Raw genomic sequence first — 16,555 nt, 5'->3', positions numbered from 1 at the left:
GAGCTATCGGCCACCCAAACTATCAAACAACACCTAGCTAATAACCTAGCAATTCTATATTAGATTTCTCACCTCTAGAAAAGATTGCACGTTTTAATTAATTGGTTATAAAAATTATTAAACTTAAATTAGATTTCTCACTTTCAAGGTCTATAGACTGAAAGGTTACAACCTAGACTGACTTCCGGCTCTAAATTATATTTCTAAGTATCTAGAGCAATAGAATCAACAAATATATTATTGAACCAATCAACACCAACATACAAATAATTAAGCTCGAGTTCTAAAATTATAACATATAAATCATCACATTCATTAAAAACCAAAAGTTAATCAATTAAACAAATCGTCTAGTTCATCAACCCTAGGCAACCATAAAAAGTTTAACTATTCATTGTCGGAAACGAAACGGAAATAAATTTGAAGCAAGTCGAATTAGAAAACATTGTCTAATGTATCAAGTTAACAAAAACCAAAAAAACAAATAAACAACGTCTCTAACCCAAAGTTTCAAGCTTTAATCAATTATCTTCAAACCCCAGTTCTTTGCCTTCTTGTAGCTCCAAAAATTTCCCTAGATCTCCAAGATGTTGCTGCCGTCCAGTTGATGTGTTACGTATATATGCCTCCAAGAATTTTCATGTTGACTTCTTTGAACCTCAAAATTAGCCATCTCTATTTAATTCCATGCGTGACTTTTTGCAGCCTACCATATATAATTTAAACATCCTATATTGAATTTAAGAGAAACTTATTAGCATATTTCAATTAATTTTGATTCAACATATAGATTAACTAGGTTAATGCCCGTGTAATACGCGGACTTTAATCAAAACCATATTATTTACTTTGAAATGAAATGTTGTGTACAAATACATACATTGGAAGAAAAAAAGCATAAAACTATTCAAATACCGGAAAAAACTTCCTTGTAGACTACATTTGTTGTTTTACTCGTTACATTCCCATCTTTGTCTAGTATAAGCAATTTCACACCGGCTCTACTTTTAACTCTTGATAATGCAACATAAAGCTGACCATGTGAGAAAACTGGATATTTCAAATACAATCCAACCCTTGATAGAGACTGTCCTTGACTTTTATTTATAGTCATTGCAAAACATACATTTAAGGGGAATTGTCGTCGTTGAAACTTGATAGGAATTCTTTTATCCGACGGTGTCAAACTGATTCGTGGAATAAACATTCCGGTCCCTATGTTTCCGCCGGACATAATCTCAGCCTCTATAACACGTTTATAAAGTTTAGTAATCCGCAGTCTCGTACCGTTGCATAAACCATTTTGTTGATCAATATTACAAAGCAACATTACAGGTACACCAACTTTAAGGACTAATCGATGATTAGGCAGACCAGAAATTTTAAGACCATTCAGAACATCGGGAGAATATAGTCTAGCATGTGCTTCGTTCTTTGCTTGATCAGTTTGACAAATACTATCAGAACTCAGATACTCGACTTCATCGCGAGGAAACGAAGCAAGCAATCTTTCATTAATTTCTTGAACAACCTCGTTTGTTGGTGCTAGTATAGCTCTTTCAACAAAATAATCTTTATTTTTGTACAGTTGGAGAAGTGAAGGATATACAAAGTCGATCAAATCTGATGTAGGATCCTCAGAGCACTTGATTAACAAATCTTCAGGAATATCTATAACCACCTCACAATCGTCACTGCCACCAATTTTTCCCTCCCCCAACTCGAGCAACCAATTCGCAAACGCGTTAATCTCTTCTATATCAGATGCGTTCGCTCCTACGGTTAACCTCATGTTTTTGGTTAACGTAAGGACCTTGCAACTACTCCAAATATCCGACAAAGTGATTGAAGCATTAATGATTTCTCGCCTACTTCCATTTGGTACAACCGGAAGTATCTGTCTAAAGTCACCACCGAACACCATAACTTTACGACCAAAGGTCATCTCACATTTGAAGATATCTTTCATTGTTCAGTCAAGTGCTTCAAACGCATGTTTATGATTCATCGGTGCTTCATCCCAAATTATCAATTTCGCTTTCCTTAATAAATCAGCAACGTCATCGTCCGGTTTAATAAAACACATCGAGCTTTCTGTTAAATTCAAAGGTATATGAAACCTTGAATATGCAGTACGCCCACCAGGTAACAAAAGAGATGCGATACCACTTGATGCAACATTAAGTACAATATCTCCTCCTTTACATCTAATAGATGCAGATAATGTCTTCCACAGAAACGTCTTTCCAGTCCCTCTGTAGCCATAGACGAAGAACACACCACCAGCATTACTATTAACTGCTGTAATTATCTCATCAAACACTAAACGCTGCTCATCGGTTAGGCTTTTTAAATTAATATCAAACTCGATGGCAGTAGCGCTTACATCGTACCGAAGCTCATCTGCAATTAAACGGTTGTCTGCTGAATATATTGACTCATTGTCGGGTTGAGGCATAGTCGGAAACCGACTTAGACTTGAGTTGTTACGTAATAAGTAACGCTAAATTTCCAGCAACGTTAGGTTCCTTATTTGTTTTTCTGGAAAAGACAAACCTAGTACAATTATATGAAAAAATTATTTAATTATTAAAATTCTTATAAATAATAAATGAATTTCATAAACACTTATATATAAGACATAAATGTGAAAATGTTAAATAGCAATTTGCGTACCTTCGATCTTCAAAAGCTTTTGACGATTGTATAATATACCATCCAAAAGGTACTCCCATGTGTTTTCCCAAACATGTTCCGGCCTTGATAATGTATTAGATGCCAACATTGTAGCAAACAGATTACGAATATAGTATCCTGAACCTGTGTAGTATGCCTCTTTGATAGCTTCTATATACTCCTTGTCGTCATCTAAAAGGCCTCTAGCGTAGCACGCATCTCTAATTGTTGGGAAGACATCTCCATTAACAGTACGAATCTCTTCAAAAGACTTAGGCCCTTTTACCTTATTAAGAAGGATTCTTAAAAAGTAAGCCTCACCCATAGAAGGATTAACACAGTGAATTCGACCAATGCTTTTGCCTATTATCCGCTTATCCCATACCTTTTCCTGCTGCTTCTAACCAAATTTAGTAGGGAACTCAACGTAAGTAAGACTGCGCGCCAACGGATCTTTTTTGTTCTTTTCCATCCACCCCAAAAACATCGTAGAAGCAACAGATGATTTATGAAGAACACTATCAAGATCGTCATCAGGGCCGTATACGACGTTTTGTTTATCTGGTAGATGAAACGGAAGCCTCATTACGGATGGATACCGGTAATGAACATCAAATGCAAAGATGCGCCATGTAGCTTCGCAAGCCGATAGATATCTGCAATCGTAATACTCTTTAATTTCATCTTTACTATCTTCAAGCTGACCTTCATCGGCATTTTGTACAAAACCAAATTCTGCCCTATCTGGTCCTTTATTAATGTATTTAAACAAATACTTTATGAACGCAGCCTGGTTACACCATTCGACGTTAATGTGTGCCTGATAACGTCTCAAAACGGTTTTGCTATATGGAACCACGCTTTTGTTATCAAGCTGAATACCAGATTTCTCAACAAAAAATCCAGAATCTGCTCATCTATATACCGGATAACTATTCGAATCTAAAGTAGTCTGCTCAGAGAACTTCTTTGGAAATTTCTTCGAACAGGTACCTTCTACCATACACGGACAATTTGGTTTTGCAACACCACAAGGACCGTGAATCATGTAGTCGCTGACAAGATTATACAGATCTGGATCTAAGTTTTTGTCAGGTATCTCGGCAGAAATAAAGTTATCAACATGGTCAACGGAAGGAAGCTTGCTTTCGTCATTTAAGAACAGACAGATATAGGCATGAGGTATACCTCGTTTCTAAAACTCTATCGTATACACAACTGCGTTAGGATAATTAATATTAAAATACTAATTTTTATTAATATTATAATAAACAAATTAAATTAAATCGACGCTTACCTGCTGATGCGTTGCCGAATAAAGATTTCTCTCGCAAGTCTTTTATTATTGCGTTAAGCTTAATTTTGAACAATCGACATAGAATCTGCGGTCTATCCTCCGGATTAATGTTCTTGTCCTTCAGAAATCGTTTAATCTCCGTCCATTTCGGATTACAACTTATCGTAATGAAGAAATCGGGGTAACCAAACCATTTACAAATGGCCATCGCGTCATAATAATTCTCCCTCATATAACGCGATCCTCCGGTACACGAAGATGGTAGTAGTACGCGTGTTCCAACATTTGACATATCTGGATCACCATCTTGTCCAAGCTTCTTAAGGTTCTCATATGTCCCAGATCTGATGTTCCTTTGCTGTAGACGTATGAATATTAATCGTTCATTTTCAATCATGGTATAAACGTCAACCAAGAATTGTTGCAAAAGTCTTCGAGCATTGAGAATCAAAGAGATATGATTGACTCTATCTTGAACACGGTAAGCAAAATACTCTCTCATCGTACATTTTGACTCTTTCTTCTTCGTTGATGCCCTTCCTTCTCTATGAAGAATATCAATTCGGTAACCATCTTCACCAAAAGGGAAAAGTAGTGGATACTGAAGAGTGAGATACGATGGATGAAGCTCACTAATACGCTGTAGACCATCTTTCTTTGACTCAACAACTGCATCACAATTATCAAGAGCTTCCTCAATATCTCCAACTATAAGGGCAACAACTTCGGACGACGTCGGTAGGTTGTATGTTGTGACACCTATGTATGTAATCATTGTAAGCAGTTTAATTATCAATGAAACAATGTTATTTGATCCCAATGTTTGTTTGTTTATGTTGACATTTTTCATGTTTTGGTTTTTGTTCAATTTCAAACTCTATATCACTTTCTGGAGAATTATATGCAAACTGGTGCGTAAACGTAATCAGTTTAACGCGACAAATACTCCGGAACATCAACATATGCTTAACATACCTTAAATAACCCTTACATAACTTAGAAATAAGTTTTTAAGGCTTTGGTATGGCAAAATCAAGCTTATTCGCTTACAGGGACTAAATTCGATAAACTGCGAAAGTATGCCGATTTATACTGTAACGGACATTCTGGAACATGATCATAAGTTAAACACACCCTAAATATCCTTTACATAGCTTAGATATAGGATTTGAGTGGTTCGGTGTTCTAAAATAAACTTTTTGGTCATTCAGGGACTAAAAGCGTCAAAAAGTGCATAAGTTTGCATTTTCGCGCATATCTTACGTTCTGAATACATCCGGACATCCAAAAATTTATGTAGGCATTAAAATATTTTATTTTAGTGTTTGGCATAAGAAAAATCCATTCTTCGCGCAATTTGGATCGTTTTTTGCGTTCGTGCGTATTCCGTCGTAATTAAGCGAATATCATGATCGTACGACCAAACGAGCCGACATCCCGCATATTTTTGAGCATGTTTTATGTCCACAATGTTTAGGCGTCATTTTAGGCCCTTGAAGTTGGCTTAACAGGGCTCAAACGGGTCAGAAACCAAGGATTTACGATGCAGGGACCAAACCTGTCATTTCTTCCAAACTTTGCCCAGGCGGGCCGCGTAAGACTTGTCTGTCTGTTACGCGGGCCGCGCCAGAACCCCCAGATCAGAAAAAACAAGTTGTTTCAATTTAGCAGCTGGGTTTTTGAGTTGTACATGGTTTTGAGCAATATTGTGGGCTATTTTGGGGCTCCCATGGTTTTGTAAATCAGTGGGCACGAGGTGTACGGCTGAGATTGAAGCTCGTTTTACGAGGAACGATCTTAATGGCTCTCCGAAAACTATAAATACCCCCCACCCCATTTGCTCAAACCCACTTGATTTCTGAGATTTCTCTAAGTTGAAGTGCTAATCACTTCATACCTGAGAATACTTGGAAAATCAAACCTTCTTGGACCTCTTGTAAGTCTTCTTTCGTTCTTTTATGCGTTTTTAGCTTAAAAGTCAAACTGAGTTTGACTTTCTGCATTGACCAGTCAATGGTCAACATGAAGTTCGTTTGAACTTCATAACGTGAGCGTAATCACGATGGTTATAGTCCCTAGTGACTATACCTACTGATTACCACGTTATCTAGGCTTAGTGACGAGTCGTAGTTTCGGCCAAAATGCGTATTCTTGCGTATTTTGTAACCAAACTACTTTTGGGTATCAAGACCCTTTGTCTTGATACCAAACCTGTTTTCAAACCTCGTTAAACATGTTTTAACATGTTTAACTCGTCAGTTTTAGATTTGTGCTTATATAGGGTCGTAGGGTAAGCGATCAAAACAATCGCTTATACTTTCGAACCCGACCCATTTGGTCGATCATTAGGATCCGACCAAACACATTAGGTGACCATAGCTGCATAGGGAATAACCTTCCGAGGTTATACCTTATGGTCACTTCGTTTAAGTAGTTGTATGATAGGTAGTTTATATGCCTTAGGTAAATGACCAAAATGCCCTTTTTGCGCCAAAATTCATTTTAAGCATATGAAACATAACTTTTGACATCTAAACTGATTTGGAAACAATATTAGACATGCTAAGGCATATTTTACTTGTCATAGGACTAGTTAGGCGGTCCGGACGCGTTTTACGCGAACGACGCGTTAAAGTAGCATAAGCTACCTAAACGGGTCGTAATGGGTTAAAAGCACTTAGGATAGGTTCCGTTTTAGTATGTAGGCTTTGTTAAACCATATTGCATGAGTTCTTACACTCATTTAGTTTACGAACCCTCATGCTACCCGTTCCTCCGATTAGGTCCGTTTATTAACGTAGTTACCTATATTAGGTGCCGTTTGATTCCGTGATCTTTCTAGCATTGCTTGGTGGTTATCTAAAGACTATTGAGCAATCTCAAGTGAGTACATAGACCCCTCTTTTACTGTTTTCAAACGTTTTGGGATGAAACACATGTGTCTACTTGTTACTTTCGTGATTTCCATGTTTTCATATCTTATGCATGTTATGTTCATTAGTACACATATAGTACATGATTTCTTGCATATTTTGCCATGTATGTTCACTTAGCATGCTAGCACATTGTTTTACATTACATCTTCTTTTGCTATGTATGTTTACTTGGCATGCTAGCACATTGTTTTACATTACATTTTATGCTTTGTATATTAACTTAGCATACTTAGTACATTGTTTTACATTACATTCTGCTATATATGTTTACTGAGCATGCTAGCACATTGATTTACATGACTTTTCTGCTTTGTATGTTAACTTAGCATACTTAGTACATTGTTTTACATTACATTTCTGCTATGTATGTTTACTGAGCATGCTAGCACATTAATTTACATGACTTTTCTGCTTTGTATGTTAACTTAGCATACTTAGTACATTGTTTTCACATAACATGTTTACATTTGGTATGACATTTGGTTTGTTCAACGAGACTAAAATACGTTCATTAACATTAGCTACGCCGCTCGATAGTAAGTAGTGGTACCATAGGACTTGACAACTCTCATTCCTGACATCCTAGGTTTGTTTGGATGAAAGGAATGACTGAATCCGAAAACATTTTGATAACCTTTACTCTAAGGTTATCCTACAGTCTCAAGGCTTGAATGCATACGTTTAACTTACCGCATAAGTGTTTGTATCAGTAAAGCATGCATTTATTTTGCAAAACATGACTTTTGATATATCCAAAATACTTTGTTTTGTACATTTTTACTTTTGGTTTAAGTAATCACATTTTACTTACCATACATAACATTTGTTACACATTACATGATTTACATTTTGACATTAAACATTTGACATGGTTTATACTATAGCATTTGACAATTGGTTTAAACATGAACATTTCACATTGGTGGTTTGTTTAAGTGATTTAAGTAACGAGGCGTGTGTAACATGATACAAGCATGGTGGATACGCCGCTGGTACTTCTTATATATAAGTGCTTGTATGACATTACATATCGTAGCGTTATTTAAATCGTTTCAATTTAGACACATAACATTTTACACAAATAACATATTTTTATAAGACATTGTTTTACAAAATAGTTTGTTTTATACAACTCATTTTACTTGGTTATTTTAATAACCATACACCTTTCTTTTATATAATCTGATTTCTTATTTTCATATGATTTATAAAAGAAAACACTTAACAAGATTCATGACTACTTTTTATTAAACATTTTCTTTAAACCTAAGTCATGAATCCTATTTTCATAAAACCTATGTATCTCACAGGCATTTTTATGCTGACGTACCTATTTTCACATGTGTTTTCAGGAGCTGTTGCATAGGATGTTCGTGACACACTAGGGCGGACCTGTGCCTTAGTGACTTAAAAATGAAGATAGAACTCGTTTAATTTTGTTATGTACACTTGTTTCCTTTCGTTTAAGACAATGTAACTTTTATGTTTGAAAAATAAAACATAACTTTGAATGCCATGATTGTGAAACAATAATTCTGTTGCAACACTCCCCGACGTTTCCGCCACGGTTTGATGTTTTACGTGGTCGGGGTGTGACATATGTACGACCATCTTTAGACCTATTTGCCTTAAGCCGTAGTTTTAGGTCAACATGAGGATTATCAACCAACCGATCTCGTACACGCCCATAAGTTTTCACCAGCTGATTATTTGAATCTAAAACCACCTTAAGATACTGTATGAGTTCAGTGTCAAGCAAATCAGAAGTTGCGGAAGCTGCTTTCTTTGAGTTACTGTAATGCAATTGTAATACAAACGCTACATGTATCAGTAAGTGTTTATATAACATAAAACCAATAACAAATCAAACAAAGAAATAATGAAATGGTTTGAAAGGATACCTAAGTACGGTTTTCCGATTACACACTTCATTATCTGTGTCGTAAATGTAAAGCTGCGTAAATTTTGGTTCAGCACCTTCTTTAGGAAGAAGACTTCCCAATGAATGATAATTCTCGCCACTAATTCGATATACATATGGAGCATTTCCTCTATTTATTTTCGAATCAACTTTACCACCCATTGAAGTGAAAGCAAACATAGAATTAAAACGACGAATATTCAGTAAGAAATGCTTGCTCTTGTTGTCTAAACTCTTGGAAAGATTTTGATATTCCTCACACGTCTCTTTAAAATATGGAAGATGTACTTTTCCATAACCACAACAAAGCGTGTAACTTGTTCTTCCTAAGTAAACCCTTCCTTTTCCTGCTTTAAATTTCCACAGCTTAGCGTTACATACGCCACATACAACTACTTGATCTCCATGATCCAAATAATCTATTATACAAAAATATAAATAATAAATTGTGATCATTGTTACAAAAATAATATAGTGAGGTTCTTCAAATGAAATTTAAAGTAGTGAGTGTTTAACCTACTTACTATTAGAAACTCCTTTATATGGATCTTCAGGTAATTGTTGAGGAATAATAGGATCGTCGGAAGATAAGTCAACCGTTGGAATAGGATATACGCAGCGAACTTTATTAGACAACCTTTCTTTACCTCTAGGTATCGTCTTAAAATTTGATCTTTCACTTAAGAGCGAAGGTTGATTTATTGAATGTGGAGTTGATGAACTTGTATTTATTTGGAATGTAAAACATGGACTCATATAAATATTCACATTGTCTTTGACATCTATACATTGATATCAAGGAAATAATATAAAAAAGTCAAAATCATAATAAAAAAATCTGAAATCCGTTAAAAAAATACCACCAACCTGAAGTAGATGCTTCATACGGACTTGTTAAAGGTGTGGTTGGCCAAAAACGTCGATCGATGGTATTCATATAAGACGATTAACGAATTGGTGTTACGATCGGGCATCCAATTGTAGTGGAGGTTGAAACGTTGGATGGCCGAGTAACATTTTTTGAAGTGGAAGATTTGTTATTCACATGACTTCTTTTATTATCTAAATGTGACTTCCTAAATTTTCTTCGTTCAGCTGATTGTTGACGATCAGCATCATTAGGAGCAACTGAAAAAAAAATATAGATATCCATAAAAAATCAAAATAATACATTTAAAATTTTAAACCTATCTAAAAAACTAAAGAATTTACCATTTGTAATGTCAGACAAAGGAATTCCTCCAGATTCAACTGCAACGTTGGTTGACCGAATGACGTTCTGTGAAGTGGAAGATGAACGGATTGGTGTTACGACACGAAATTCATTAGTATTGGATACTGAAACGTTGGTTGACCGAATAATGTTCTCTGAAGTGGAAGATTTATTATTGGCATCACGACATTTTTTATCCGAATATACTTTCCTAACTTTTTTTCGTTCAACACATTCTTGATGATCAAGATGATTATGAGAAACTGAAAAAAAAGGAGGCATGACCATCAAATATCAAACTATACATGAAAAAATGTATTCATTCGTAAAAAATAATAGAATTTACCATTTGTAATATTAGATAATGGACTTCTTCTATATTCAACTGTGACAAAAAAAAAAGATAAAATGATGGTATGAAAGATGTATATGGTTTATATAATTAGTTAATGAAAAGAAAGACATATTAATAATAAACACAATTTATATATGTATATAAATACGACCAACCTGATGTATACGCCTCGTACGGACTTGTTAACGGTGTGGTTGGCAAAATACGTCTATCCATGGTATTGATATAAGAGGATGATCGAATTGGTGTTACGACACGACAATCATTTGTATCGGATACTGAAATGTTGGATGACCGAATGACGTTTTGCGAACTCGAAGATTTATTATTTGCTTTAAGTCTAAATTATCCAAATATAATTTCCTTAATTTTCTGTGTTCAACATAGTCTTGACGCTCAACTTGATTAGGATAAACTGAAAAATAAAATGCATATAAAAATAAGACAATTTATAAAAACAAAATTAGTTCATGTCTACAAAATTGGAAACATTACCATTCGTAATGTTAAACAAAGAACTTCTACCAACACTAACTAAAACAATTTAAGTAAAATTAACGATACGTAACATATTTAGATAGTATACGAATTTTTAGTATATTCGTAAACAGAAACAAGAATAAAATACGTACTATCCGGAGGTTGGGCAGCAGTAGGAAGTGGAAATGAAGGTAACATTTGAGGCTTTGCACGTTTAGGCATTTTCTAATATTGTATCATATAGAACATGCAAATGAATTAACATAGGTATTCAAATAACTTAAATGTATAAGTATAATACAGAAAGACAACACTTACGTGTATGAGAAATTAAGAAACCCGAATCTTCAAAAATGCATGAATGTTGTCCTAGGGTGTTTTGTTTTTAGACTAAAACATTGAATGTGTGTAGTATGAAATAAAAAGAGAGCTTCTTATAGTGTTAGAGCGTATTGTATAAAAGGAAAGTTTAAAATTGTAAAAAAAAAATCGGTTATAAGATTTAAAAAGGAAACGATTTAAATCAAAAAAATTTGGAGGTAAATCTATAAATATTTCGCTGATTTTATTCTGCAAAATGGAAGATTTTCGGTTATATAATTTAAAAATGGAAACAAATTCTTACCAATTTTATTTGTTGGTCAATTATTTAAAAATCGGCGGTTTTCTTATAATCTCATATTATAAGTTTTAAAAAATTGAGGATTCTTAAAAATATAGTTTTACTATTTATAAAATTAATACAGTATTTAAATTAGTTCATATGAAATGTGTAATTGCTATTTAAAAATAAAACCAAAGCAATAACACTTTTAACAATAATACTTTGTAAAACACAAATTTATACCCGGATAATCATTTTTTGTCTACATAATAAAACTTGACGAATTTGCAAAACAATAAAACAAACATAACTTAACCAATATATAAACCTTAAATTATTATAACTCACACGCAATATTCAAAAAACAAACAGTACTTTGTCCAAAAACCAACCAACAAAACAACCAACCATAACAAAAATTGTCCAAACCAATCAAACATCCAAACCAAACCAAACAATCAAAATACGGAAAACAGCCAAATTGTTTTTGCAACACATACTTCAAACATGAACTACTTTTCAATCTTTGGAACCAGCATGATGGTTTCCACACCATCATTTGCGACATCTGCGTCACCAGTCTTTTTAACCTTCGTTGATGATAGAGACGTGGTTTCTTCAACTTCATAAACGTCCGCAAGGTTATGCTTCAGTTCCGCAGACGAAGTCTTTGAACAATCTTTAGATGTGCAATCGGGTGTGAAGCTATCCCCAATAGAATCCACAGCCTCCTGTATGATATAGTCAACATTAGAAACTAAAAAAAATCTTTAACAAATTTGGTATTTTATGAAATTAAGATTTATTACATACCTTTAGAGCAAAAGGATTTTGAGTTGATAAATCGCTAAGTGAAACATCACCATCCGGCTCGTCCACACCCTGCAATTCATAAAATAATAAATTAGAGACGACAAAAATAATAAATTTTCTAAGATGTATTTAATTAGAAGGTTGGTATGATTTAACCTGATCAGCTGGAATTCTGCTATCCAAAGCTTCAATAATGGCTGGATCATTCACCAGCTTATGAACATGAACAACATACCCATCAATGTGGTTGTCAATATTGAATTGACTAACCTGAATCTTGAAATGTAGGATCGTTGTGTGACCCAAGTGAGTCGATCAGAAGAGTTGTTTATCCGAACCAAAGGTGGAATCAATGACACGGATGCTCGATACACTTTAAATGTCTCGTCTATTGATTTGATAATGATTACAGCACCTGGAGACAATTCGGCAGCACTTCGTTACCGATTACAAGACTAGCTCCCCTAATTCCGCTCCAAATGAACGGAATGTGCCCTTTATATAGATGTTGAGGTTTCGCTTGAAATGGATAGGAGCACTTTCAAGCGGAATCATATTAATTATGATTTCGCTTGAAATGACTTCTTGCACTTTCAAGCGGAATCACAACCATTTCCACTAAAAACTGTTTCTAGCACCCTGAGCACTGATTATCCTATTCAATCCTATTACATGACTCGATACAAGACGAAGTCAATAGACATAGTACACTAAAAGACTCCCCCTTGGATATTGACGAAGTATTCAGTGTCTAATCTTTATCATGACACATCTTCAGTCTTGATCAGTCTTCATTCTCTTTCGAACCGTCTAACACTATAAGCATCCATCAATCTTCATCTTTTCTTCAGCTTTATCATTCTACCAGAATCTGAACCTGACTCTTGCTTTGTCATTTTCTTCAGGCTCCCCCTTACATCAAGCTTCCGTGCTTTTAGGGATCGACACCTTGCTTTCAAGATACAAGTTCCCCCTTGCTTTGAGCTCGTCTTCAGACTTCCCCTTAGACTATTCTTTCAGGATCGTAGTCTGGTACAATATCTGTAACACTCATATATTATAAGTAACAACATTTTAAATTTCCAGAAATCGTAATCTGGCTCTTTCAAACTTTCTAAATCACTCCCCCTATCAACAATATTTAGAATTTTGCAGTTTCAGCGAACGGGATCGGAAACTGGCTCTATAACAATATAAGCATCCAAATCCCTCACAGTTAATCATCTAAGTCCAAACTAATGACCTTGGAGATATCACAAACTGTTTTTGATTTTTGATTTTTAATTCAAGTTTCAAATTAATGAACTTGTTTTATTTTCAGAAACACAATCAGCTTACTCAGATTTTGAAACTTAGCATTTCAAACATCGGTTGTCGAAAATAAATCAGAATCAAAAATCTTTTTGTATTTTCTGAAAATATAAAGCAGTAAAGAAATATTTACAAACATATTTACAAACAATATTTTTGTTTGAGTATGCGTCAGAGGATCATATCAGTTTTTGACAAGTCACAAGTACCGTTGAGCTTAGTTACACATTAAGAATTAAACAATTCACTTAGATTGTCGATATACTGATCCACTTAAATTTCCACACAAATTTCAACTGATTCAGGATACGAATTAGGTGTTTTAAGAACTTAAACTTATTCATGTGTCCCACCTCTTGAATATACTCCCGTATCCAGATCCCAATTTATGCTGAGGGTTTCACACCCCCAAAATACCACATGCGAAAACCCCCGCGGGCGTGTGACGTACCAGGATCCAAGCCACCAATCACATTGAACTCATAAATTTATTTAAATAAAACTTTCATTCATTAACATAAAGGGTTACAAACATTACATATCATTCATTGTGTACAGCGGAAGCAAGACTCATTTGTTAAGTGTTTAGTAAACCATGTGTACATAGATCATTTAGCTTGTGTTGAGATTCCATGTATCACGACCCATGACCACTCCAGCATCCCAGACAGCAAGTCCCAATGATACAAACCTACAACCTGCAAGCATGCAGACAAGTGTGTCAGACGACGCTGGTGAGTTCAAAGTTTTGTTACCGAGTTTAGTTACCAGATATATGTATGAAACAGTTTAACGACTTGATTCGATGTTGTTATTACTCGATTACCGTATGTGGCGACTAGATGTGAATGCCCAACCCCAATGCCTCCAATTAGGCATTGGTCATGTTGCCAAGGTATCAAACAACCTTGAATAGATGTAAGGGGTCTTATATATACACGATGTGAATGCCCAACCCCAATGCCTCTAACTAGGCATTGGTCATGAGGTCCAGGTAATTAGTTCACGCCCGTCCTTTCGGCCCGGTGTGAGGGTGCCAAACCTAATAGCGCTATCAACTAAATACCTCGTTGCCTTCCCAGCAACACGGTAGATGTATGGGGTCTTACATGATTTATACTGTGTTCAATAACCAACATCCCAAATAAACAGTTTACCCAGTATTCCCTTTAGAAACGTTTACCAGATGTCCCAAACCACCGGGACGCATGCTTAGAAAAGTGCAGTGAACTCACCTTAGATTGCTCGGTATGTTACATCACATTACCCGTACCATGTTGGTCAACCATACCCTACCGTGGTTACCAAGAACAGTCAGTAACACATATCCAATTCTCGTTGCAACAAGTCACATGAAATACCGTAACACATATCACGTACCAAGCATTTAGATTTCATACAGTTCGTGTTCATAAGACCAGTTTACGCTCACGTTGTTCACGTATGTTCATAGTGTGTATTCGTTTGCCAAAATCATCGCATAATTGATAACAATCGTTCATAACACACATAACAGATAAATTCACTAGTCACATACATGTTTCATGCTATTACTTAATAGTTAAGTGAGCTACTCATCATAAACAAGTCGTGTTTCCTCAATCATAGTTATCATTGTTAACAGGTAGATAATAGTCATTTCATAACAAAATAAACTTCACAATTAATGGCACCCGAAATATGACATCAATGGCCGACAAGGATTTATATGTTCAACAACTTTCCACAATTTTAAATTATCATCTAGAGCTACACATTGTACTATGCAGTTAATTAAAAGATTCCTATTTTTCCAATAAAGGCATGTTGTCAGTTAAACTTATAATCATGCGTGGCACATTATAAATCATCATTAATCATCGTTTTCATCAAGCAACCCTAACAGTTGATTATTACATGATGTTTACCATTTATAAAAATCAACCCTACACCATTAGTTAATAATTATGAACATCCATCTAGTTTTGTGATGGCCCTAAACAACACAGCCGATTCATAGCAATTCTTTTACAATCATATATGGTAATTGACTAACCACATAATACCCTTTCCTCCTTCAATTCATGCAGACTCATATATATTGACTAACCCTCAATCCTACCATATTAATATTATATTTAACTCCTACTCTTGATCGATCATGCAGTTTGTTATGACACAGTTTCCATCAAAATTCCTATTAACATAACTTACTAACCACTACTACAACCAACACATAACCATACTTTGACACGAAATCAAAATAACATACTAACCAAGTGATCGTGCGAGAGAGAGAGAGAGAGTTTCGAGTTCTTCCGGCGACACCTTCGTGTCTCCGGCGAGTCGTGGCGCATTGCGGACGTGGATAGAGTTGTTATCAAATATCCAAAAGTCGAAGAACGGTTCCCGTCGTGATCCTCCGCATACCCCGACAACTTCACTTTCTCCGACAAAAATCCGGCAATGGAAGGATGCTTACAGTTGACGGCTGCCCAGATGATTTGTGTGGTACTTCAGCAAGTTCCTAAAGTTATTTCCTTCACAACTGATAATGAAACCAGGCGATCTAGATGGTTAATCACGCAAGAAAGGGAAATTGCGAGGTGCTCTCCTTGATTGCCGTTCACCAAATATTACTAGGGTTTGTTATTATTTTTAAAAGATACCAACCAACATAACCTAATGCATGCGTACATGCTTATTATCTCACTAATTGGGCTTAAGGTGTGTGGGCTGAGGGATTGTATACGGGTAGAATGCAACTAAAAGGGATGGGTGTGCATGCGGCCCAACCTACTCGCGGCCCAAAATACAAGTATGTTGTTTTAATCAGAATTATCATACACGTTAAACAAACTTATAATAGCACGGAACAGAAGTTAGGATCACGAGGTTTAACGACACTAAGCTTGAAAGTTCGGGTTGTCACATCATCCCCAACTTGAAAGAAATTTCGTCCCGAAATTT

The 16,555-nt window shown here is 35.3% G+C and overlaps 2 protein-coding genes across 2 annotated transcripts; both read right to left on the bottom strand.

Annotated features, from left to right (window-relative positions):
- Positions 1-907: 907 nt before the first annotated feature.
- On the bottom strand, positions 908-1,969 carry LOC110913681 (ATP-dependent DNA helicase PIF1-like). The gene has a single exon (XM_022158532.1). It carries the CDS (start codon positions 1,967-1,969, stop codon positions 908-910), a length of 1,062 nt encoding a protein of 353 aa, XP_022014224.1.
- A 1,107-nt stretch (positions 1,970-3,076) lies between these two features.
- Positions 3,077-10,614, bottom strand: LOC118490455. The gene is made up of 9 exons (XM_035988109.1): positions 10,554-10,614; positions 10,390-10,428; positions 10,043-10,306; positions 9,795-9,958; positions 9,355-9,490; positions 8,811-9,249; positions 8,515-8,702; positions 3,974-4,732; positions 3,077-3,585 (listed from the first exon to the last, which is right to left on the bottom strand). The coding sequence occupies exons 1-9, from the start codon at positions 10,612-10,614 to the stop codon at positions 3,077-3,079; spliced, it is 2,559 nt and encodes an 852-aa protein (XP_035844002.1).
- Between the last annotated feature and the right edge of the window lie 5,941 nt (positions 10,615-16,555).

The sequence above is a fragment of the Helianthus annuus genome, chromosome 1 (assembly GCF_002127325.2).
Source record: "Helianthus annuus cultivar XRQ/B chromosome 1, HanXRQr2.0-SUNRISE, whole genome shotgun sequence".
In the NCBI taxonomy this organism is placed as follows: Eukaryota; Viridiplantae; Streptophyta; class Magnoliopsida; order Asterales; family Asteraceae; genus Helianthus; species Helianthus annuus.
The sequence above is the reverse complement of the archived record's forward strand: the minus strand, read 5'-3'. Positions and strand labels throughout refer to the sequence as shown.